We start from the raw sequence: 10,000 nt of genomic DNA on the forward strand, positions 1-10,000 counted from the left end.
AACAAAGGCAAACAGCCCATTAGAGATTTCAAAACAAGTCAAGACCATCAATTAGCTGTGTGACTGCGGGGTGTTTGGAAATCTGTCTCCACTCTTGTTCCAAATGGTGAGATTCCCGCAGACAAGTCAACAACACCACCATGACGTGGTTTCAAGCCTCTCAGATCTCGCTGAGCGTGAGAAGTAAATCAATGAATTGGTTCACAAAGACATGATTGTGCTTCTAGATGTGATTGCTGTGCTGTCAAACTACTGGAATAAACACAAGCGAACATTTTCACATAAGCACAAAGACACTGCAGACTCTAGTGAACTGACTGCTAGTTAGTTTCCATAAACCAACATCGGTCATCCTAATTTGTCACATCAGGTTTTGATGCTTGAAGCGCTTACAGTATGTAGGGACATTTTAGAGGTTTGGTTTGTTGTGCTTCTGATGTTACTCGTGATATGGGTTTGACCTGTGCGTGTAGTTTTCTGCAAGTCATCTACTTTGTTGCTGTGAGACCTTATTTATTTATTTATTTTGTGTTAGTATCTGTTTCCCTAGAAACCATGTACCTGCCATAAACAGACATTTCTGCATCAAACAACTAAGACATAAATAATTCAGACCACCGCTGGGAAAACACAAACGTGAGATATTGCCTGTTGAGGGGAGAGTGATGATTTAAATGACCCTCGGCAGAGTACAAAAACAGGGCAGATATGAACAATCCACAGTCATAACCACCAGTCTCCACTCTGATTGGACCTGAGTCTGGAGTAGATCCACAGTCATAACCACCAGTCTCCACTCTGATTGGACCTGAGTCTGGAGTAGATCCACAGTCATAACCACCAGTCTCCACTCTGATTGGACCTGAGTCTGGAGTAGATCCACAGTCATAACCACCAGTCTCCACTCTGATTGGACCTGAGTCTGGAGTAGATCCACAGTCATAACCACCAGTCTCCACTCTGATTGGACCTGAGTCTGGGGCAGTCTGATCTGTTTCAGAATGCAGTGTGAATCCTGAACATGTATTAATATTCTGGGTTGATTTTTGTTTGTTTGTTGTTGTTGTTTTTAATATGTTTTGTAAAGAGTGTTGGACAATACCATCTGACAAATATCTAAACCCTAACTATAATTATGTCCATTATGTAATAACTATGCTTATACAAACAACCCCAGTTATACCCCCCCCCCCCCCCCCCCCCCAGTCTTCTGCCAGATAGGACCCGATTCTGAGTCTGTGGTCCTGATAGGCCCAGAGTGTGTGGTCCTGATAGGCCCAGAGTCTGAGTCTGTGGTCCTGATAGGCCCAGTGTGTGTGGTTCTGATAGGCCCAGAGTGTGTGGTCCTGATAGGCCCAGAGTGTGTGGTTCTGATAGGCCCAGAGCCTGTGGTCCTGATAGGCCCAGAGTGTGTGGTCCTGATAGGCCCAGAGTCTGTGGTCCTGGGCAGATCTGCTTTCAGAATGCAATGTAAACGCTGACCCTATCACACACACACACACACACACACACAAACACACACATAAATGCTGCCCCTATCTCCCCAGTCAGAGCCACCAGTCTGCACTCAGATAGGATCCGATTCTGGGCCGCATCCCTGCCAGATCAGGGCCGGAGCGGACCCGTGTCAGGAGTCGGACGCTATCTTGGCGTATCTGAGCCCACAGAATACATCTTCCACCCCATTTCACGAGAGTGACGATTTATTATTGATATCTCCTAGCTATGCATTTGTCCATCTCCCAACATCTCCCAAAATACCCCCGTCCTCCAACACCGTGTTTGGAGTTGGAAATGGTTCACCGCTGAATGAATAATCTATCCTATCCCCTGTGAAACGATGTATTATTCACCCAGGCCCAACTGAGTGCAGTAGTAACTGTCATGATCCATCAAGCGGTGAATCTCCACTGTGTCTTAATCAAGATATATAACAGTGCTTCGTTCCCTCCAAATGGGTTTGTATTAAATCATTACTATATACATTATACATACTATATAAATACTATGTAAATACTATACTATAAATACTATATAAATTATGCTATGTACTATCCACTCATCCATCCATCAAGCAGTGAATCTCCACTGTGTCATACACATATATATATATATATATATATATATATATATATATCCAGCACTCCTTTCCCTCCAAATGGGCTTGTGTGAAATCGTTACACATTTCCAACACAATTAAGGATCCACTGATATTCACTGGACAGTGGAAAGGTAAACTTCAAGGACAAGGAGGTTGTCATTTTTGAAGGACAGAGAGCAGGCCTGCCCTTGGACAGATAGAGGATCTTTCACAGCCTCCGGAATTGATAGCATATCCCATCCTGGACACAGCTGTCAGCTGGAAAGGCTGCAGCTTTATTTTGTGACTGCAGGCATTACATGACCTGCAAACATGGCTGAAATGGATAAACAGACACAAAGAAAAAGTATTTACATAAAGATTTTAGATTGATTAGAGTCTTTAATGAGCCCTGTGCACCTCTGAGAGTAGAACCAGACTGAGAGTAGTACCTGACTGAGAGTAGTACCTGACTGAGAGTAGAACCTGACTGAGAGTAGAACCTGACTGAGAGTAGTACCTGACTGAGAGTAGTATCTGACTGAGAGTAGAACCATACTGAGAGTAGAACCTGACTGAGGCTCCTGTCATTCAGAAACCCAAAAGAATAAACCCAAGTAATGCAAAAGTAAAAAAAACAAAAAACACCAGTTGTTCATAAATCCCATTTTCACTGACTCTAGATTCATTAATGTTAGCGACGTCTGTCAGTTAGTTGCTGTGCCCCCCAATTTGGCCCAGATCTGGGATAGATCAGATATAGACTCGAGAGGAGGCTTGAAGTTTGAGCACGAGAGCTAAGACTGCCCTTTCTCCAGCGACAGCACTGAGGAGAGAGAGGCCTGCACACACACACACACACACACACACACACACACACACACACACACACACACACACACACACAGGACAGCACTGAGAGAGAGGCCTGCACACACACACACACACACACACACACACACACACACACACACACACACACAGGACAGCACTGAGGAGAGAGATGCCTGCACACACACACACACACACACACACACACACACACACACACACCCACACACACACACACACACACACAGGACAGCACTGAGGAGAGAGAGGCCTGCACACACACACACACACACACACACACACACACACACACACACACACACACACACACACACACACACACACACACACACACACACACACACACAGGACAGCACTGAAGAGAGAGAGGCCTCCCTTTGGTGGTCACCTCCATCACAGTGAACATCTCCACCCAGACGTGTCTTTTCTAATTACGCAACAGATTGAACACACCTATTAATAACCACTTTCAATTTGGCGGAGTGGCATCAGGTCAGTAATGGGCCTGGAGGTGTGCGACTCATGGGGGATCAGACACGTGTACCAGCGGCACACCTAACATCCTGCGGAGCGGTCGGCTCCGCCATCCAGCAGAGCGCTGCTTAATTGATTTCCTCAGGTCACCGAGGAAGCGATACAAGATCCGCCGTTCCCACTAACCTCTTCACAAAGAGCAGTACACAAAGAAATGAACATTTTAAGACTGAGTGAATAAAGTTGAATCATCTTTTATTTCATTTGCTTCTACATCATTTTAGAACAATACCCAGGTGCAATATTCACTTATGGAGCAGTATCAGCATCGCACACTCTTACTGCAAACACTTTCATATAGAAAAATTTAAGACCTTTACTTTCGCTTTTTTTTTTTTGGTTTCGTGTGCATGAGCAGTCCAACTTGAAATCATAAGGTGTACTAGAGACAACATCTGTCTGGAAAGTGCTCCGATGCGTTTTCAGAACTTAAAGGACCATCTTAAACATGAAATAGATATGGCAACCTTCCCCACTTCAGTCCTCTTCACCCCAAAAGGCATTTACAGTAGAAGAGAGGATGTGATTACAGTCATGGAAAAATGAAAAAGGCAAAAGCCTGCTAGTAGCTGACTCTGGAGCCATAGTCTGGCCTGGAACATGCCGGATCCAAGCCAGATCCCAGCCAGATCAGAGCCGGATCAGTTAGAGTATCACCAGCTATCTGGGAACTAACCACTCAGCCATCAGTAGACATGACGTACATTATGGGAGAGAGGGAGAGAGAGAGAGGGAGAGAGAGAGAGAGAGGGAGAGGAGAGAGAGAGAGGGAGAGAGAGAGAGAGAGATAGAGAGAGAGGGAGAGAGAGAGAGAGAGAGAGGGAGTCAGCAAACTACAAACTGTACTACATACAGATCCTTTGCATATCACTTAAAGGAACACAAAATGAGTGCTGTCAAAATGAACGCGTTCATTTTTGTGATTAATTTCAAATATTTCACGCGTTAAAAAAATGAATGCAATTATCGTCGCAGCTGCCTGGGTTTTGTTGTTATTTCTGTTAGTGCATGGCATGGTTCATATATCTGGGGGCGGCCAACATACACCTGACACGGAGCTCATTGGAATTCACAATCTTGCAAATTTACTGAGCACTTCAACTTAAAACTAACCCAACAGGCTGCACACCATGTTCTAACTACCGACCAGCTGACCTAGTCGCTAGCTCCCGCCAAATACCCCCCCCCCCCCTCAAAAAACAAAACAAAAAATAATAATAATACATTTATAATAGTCTCTCTGCATCTTCATCTCAATCCACATTTCAAAATAAAAGTCCCTTCACACTTTATGTTTTACACATAACAAATATGCCCTTCAAGCTGACAGTCAGTTTTGATGGCCTTGACAGTTGTATTGGAAGCCTGCCGTTCACAGGAGAGAATCTGTGTTCAAAGTTAAAAAGTTGCTATTAAACAATATTATTTTAATGTAAATATACCTCTTTTGTGTTGATTCTACATTATTTTACATTTAAGTATCCATGATTACAAGCTTCCGCTTATCAAGAGAAAAAAAGTGATTAATCACAGCAAATTGTGCGATTAATAAGTTAACTTTTTTAATGAATTGACAGCACAAATCAAAACACTAACAGCAGATCACTGTCATGAGACAGCTTCTACTAGGGAAGCCGTGTGTTATATGGTCTCTCTCCAGGGATGCCTCAAAGCTATCCCCATCCAAACAGCCTACTAACCATAACACCTACTTTTTGACATCGGCAAGCAGCAACAAACAGGAACCAGCCTGTTTACTTTTTTGATTGTGAATGACTAGATGCCAGTTTCTTTTTCACATCTTACTTAACTAAAGGTAGCTGACAACAGCATTTATCTTCCATTCTCTTAACTTGCAACAGACCAGCAATAATTAGGATAAATCTTGAATAATTATAATTATAAAAACTCAATCACTGCACACACGAAATCTCTTCATTTCTGGCCAAACACTCAAGCAGCAGTGATGTGAAATGTTTTTTTTTCTATTGATATCATATCGCCATTATTGATCCATTATCGTTTTTTCTTCTGCTTCAAAGTTTTTCTCCGTTTCACGATCATTTCATACAGTTTGTCCATGCCCTCATGAAGACCCTCGCCAATTATGGCGCATGCGGGTTGGACGTGGTATGTGGTGGCCGGGCTGAGCTCGTGGAGAGCCAGGTGTTTCTCAATCTCAGAAACAGGAAGAGATTTGGGCAAATCCTGTTTATTGGCAATCACCAGGAGAGGAGTCCCCTGATTTTCTGCGAATTTGGTGATTTTGTGCAGCTCCGTTTTCGCCTCCTCCAGTCTATCCACGTCCACGGAGTCCACAACATAGATGATACCATCCGTGCACCGACTGTAAGACTTCCACAGAGGTCGTAACTTCTCCTGGCCACCGACATCCCAAAAGTGACAACTGATACCTTTGGCGGTGCCATTGCTCAGTTTGATCTTTTCGGTGTTGAATCCGATGGTGGGAACAGTGTTGACAAATTCATTGAACTTGAGCCGATAAAGAACAGTAGTTTTACCCGCAGAATCCAGTCCTAGCATCACGATGTGCAAGGACTGAAATGCAGCGATGTTAGAAAAACTATTCCCCATTTTACGCAGGCTAAGCAAAAATATCAATGCAGGGAATCATTAGAATTTCGGCATACACTGGTAAGGTGCGGGAATGTCAAACAATCCTTAGAAATGGCTGATCCCCCACCTGCGACTTCAAGCGACTAGTCAAACGATACAGATGCAAAATCACGCCAGAGGCATGATCCTGAACCGACGTGCTGGTTCACGGACTCCCACGCCGCGCAGCAGTAAGAGCGGCTGGCATCAGTGCCACTGCACCCTTCTGCAATCCGATAGCATATTAGACTGGAACATCTTTAATCTCCATTTCCCAAGCAAAAAAAAACAAAACAGGCAAGGGCGTGTGCGATCCAACTGTTATTTCAATGCTCAAGGCGCAACGTACCTCCCGATTTCAGTCTACTGAGAGTATGCCTGAGACACCAGCAATTGCAGCAGAATGCGACTCTTGTTTTTGGCGTACTGACTTGCCGACCGACACCTCCGAGGCACTGCGGGTTGAACAGTCTCTTCCGAGGTTTACACGCAGCAATACAGTCCTCCCTCAGGTGGAACCCAGTCTCGAACACACCAGAGTTGAGGGGGAGACACGCTCTTTTTCGTCACCTCCGCCTTGCACGACGGGCAGCACCAGTACGGCTGATGTGGTGCACCCGTCGTGTCACTGCTACGGTAGTGCACGGCAACCGAACTCCGCCCACCCAGTATAAGCAAAACACTAGCACACGAGTTCACCCAGTCAGCCAGTTTCATTTCACCGTAGCACTGAGTCTTTCTGATGCTGGCCTATACGCTACGCCTGTGACATTCAACCAGCCATTATTTTATAGGGGAATGTTAACATCATCAACAGACGAGACATCCGGGGGAAAAAAAACCTTTCCTCCAGATTCTAGAATTTATTTGACAATATTCTAAAAATCTGTCTTGAAATGATCATCTGTATTTTTTATGAGGTAACCTAACCAGACAACTCGGCAACATTCAGCAAGCCTGTCATGGTAAAGGTATGCAGTCTTTCACAATTGCCATTGTATACGCTACATTCCTCTGCCATTGCGCTGTGAGGGTGTGACATTGTTGACCACTGCACTGTACCTTTAGGGCAGCATGAATATGCTTTCGCCGAAGGTCTGAGTTGAACATAATAGGTGTGAATGGTGTTTATTTATGGGATGCAAATAGCTCTTTGGGAGAGTTAACATGTCTGAGTTCGTAACCCCACGGTTTTGCTGACACCTGGTGTGCAAACGTGGAATCACACCCTAGCAAACCCAGCTCTTAGTTGACAACGGTGTATTACAGTAGTATCATGATTCCGTTAGGCTGTGAAAGTGAAGTAAATTCTCAACTGGTAGCATCACCATAATGTGTTTTATTCAAACATATCCTGTATATGTTAGCATGAACTAAACAGAACTAGATTTTGGGATGAGTATAAACAAACAGTGCTACATTTTACATTTATATTTAGTCATTTAGCAGACGTTTTGTCCATAGCGACGTACAAGGGAGAGAACCATCAAGCTACGGGCATTAGAACCCTGGTGTAACAATAAATACTACTTTACATAAGAAATAAAAAAAACGAAATAGAGAAGAAAAAGAAGTGCAGGAATGTAACCGCTGTAAGTGCACGTTAAGCACTAGTCGAAGTGTCAGTTTAGGAAGGGAGGTGCTCTCTGAAGAGTTGGGTCTTCAAAAGCTTCTTGAAGGTAGAGAGGGACGCCCCTGCTCTGGTAGTACTAGGCAGTTCGTTCCATCAACGTGGAACTACAAATGAGAATAGTCTGGATTGCCGTACTTGCACAGACAGCAGAGCCAAACGACGCTCACTAGACGAGCGCAGCATCCTGGGTGCAACATTTGCCCTTACAAGAGCATTTAGGTAGGTGGGAGCAGAACCAGCAATCACTCTGTAGGCAAGCATAAGTGACTTGAACCTAATGCGAGCAGCTACAGGCAGCCAGTGGAGCTCAATGTGCTAGACTGTGGAATGGGTGTGAAGATGTCTACCAGAGTCTTTGGTTGTATTTGGAAAAGTAATGCGCTACACAGAAAGTCTGCTCACTTGACTTCCATGGAGCTCTGGAGCGCTTGTTCAGGCACCCTGGGCGCTGACCGAGAGAGGAGCAGGCAAAAACAACCCAACTTTAATTAAACAGAAAAAAAAACAAAAAAAAAACAACTTTTTCACATTCATGGTGAAGCCATGGGCTCATCTCATCACATCTATACTACCGCTATTCCCTGTCATCTGCTGTCAATCAGTCTCATCACATTTATACTACCGCTATTCCCTGTCATCTGCTGCCAATCAGTCCTCACTGACTCAAGCACAGTCTTTGTAGAATGGCATTGCCAGGGGGGAAAGAAAGACCACAGAATCCCACCTATGCTGTCTCCTCTCGGCCCCAGCATGTGTCTGTATCCACGGCAGGGTTTTCATCAATCTAAAGCTCTTCTAAAGGGCGACCACTTCCTGCCTCATCTGCCCTCCTTCTGCCTCCAGGACACTCACTCAGATCCAATTACCAGCGCCTCTGTCTGGCCTCTGGCCTCAGTGAAGTCTCTGAGGTGGCTGTGCTTTTTTACTGGGACAGCCCCGAGGCAGTGGATCAGCCTCAGAGAGACTCCCCCATCGCAGCGCTGCAATGCTGCCATGCTGCCTCCAGACTCGAGACTCAAGAGCTGCTTCCTTTCTCAGCTTTAGTGATAGAGTGGCTCCAACTACCACACTGCCTCAAGGGCAGAATGTATTTGGTATTTTGAGAGTTTAAGCAGTTAACAGTAATACAGTTTAAAATTCTGTGGGAATATGTCATTAAAAAGGGGGGTGGGGTCCTTAAATTGAATAGAGCTTGAGATTCTGTGGGCTTGTCTTGTCATTGTCAGATATTTCTTCTCTGGGTTGTACCTTATTCCTACTTTATGTGTCAGTAGTACTTTTGTCGATTCAGTGTTATGTCACATTAAAAAAAGTGTTTTAGTGCAATTGCAATAGTAGACCACTAGATGTCAGAATGTCCTCTGTAATGTAATCTGTTTTGATAAAATGAGAGGAAAGTTGCAACGCAAGTCAAAGCGTTTTTTCTCCATTTCACCCTTGAAATAAAATATGGTGTGGAAGAAATAAATTGTCAGTTACAGAAAATTACAAAATGTTCTTCCCCTCCTAACCACTTAAAATGAAAATTACAGTTTAAATGAAGATAAGAAATTATACATTTTCACCTGCACAGTGCAGTCAGCTAAGTGTTGCATTCATGTAGAAACTCATGTATATATCGATAAGCAAAAGACATTATAAATAATACACTGAAACTCCTTGCCATTTACACCATCTACCTGTGGAAATAATATATATATAATAAAATGATAAATCATGTTGTGTTGTCTAGACATATCTATTACTGAAGTCACTAAAACTAACAAATGTTATTTTCCAGTATGTTTCATAAACATGATAAGGACTGCGAGGATTATTTTCCAGTTTGTATATAAACAGCCAATAGTTACGGGAAAACCATCAATGACAGCAAGAACAATTACAACAGGTGCTCAGCTTCGGCAGGGCGGCCGTTGCCATAGCGACACGGCAAACTGGAAGCATACAATAATAAGAGGCTGCAGCTGACTGCAGAGATAGGATGTGTGAGCGAAGGGCTAGAAACCGATTTGGCAGTGCAAACAAAGAGCCAAAGTTCCTGCCATTCTAACCCACTCAGGCCAGGAAGGAAGCCGCTCAGGAAGGCCAACGGTGTTTGAAAAGGACCTGAGACACACTTATTGTGCTCAAACAATTCCGATCAGATGAAAGGCAGTCAGTCCTGGTCAGAGCGGAACACATTTGAAGAAAGAAAGAAAGAAAGAAAGAAAGAAAGAAAGAATAAAAACACTACTCATTAACAAACTATGACTGAGCCTGTAATTCCGTCATCATCAGCCCTGCTG

The 10,000-nt window shown here is 44.0% G+C and overlaps 1 protein-coding gene across 1 annotated transcript; it reads right to left on the bottom strand.

Annotated features, from left to right (window-relative positions):
* Window positions 1-3,644: 3,644 nt before the first annotated feature.
* Window positions 3,645-6,864, bottom strand: LOC105905671 (ADP-ribosylation factor-like protein 4C). Its single transcript, XM_012833701.3, has one exon. It carries the CDS (start codon window positions 6,059-6,061, stop codon window positions 5,483-5,485), a length of 579 nt encoding a protein of 192 aa, XP_012689155.1. The 5' UTR covers window positions 6,062-6,864; the 3' UTR covers window positions 3,645-5,482.
* Between the last annotated feature and the right edge of the window lie 3,136 nt (window positions 6,865-10,000).

Source organism: Clupea harengus, chromosome 21 (assembly GCF_900700415.2).
Source record: "Clupea harengus chromosome 21, Ch_v2.0.2, whole genome shotgun sequence".
NCBI lineage: Eukaryota > Metazoa > Chordata > Actinopteri > Clupeiformes > Clupeidae > Clupea > Clupea harengus.

Bases quoted from the DNA above. Each gene is read 5' to 3' on its own strand.
- LOC105905671 (XM_012833701.3), bottom strand. From the start codon at position 6,061: ATGGGGAATAGTTTTTCTAACATCGCTGCATTTCAGTCCTTGCACATC.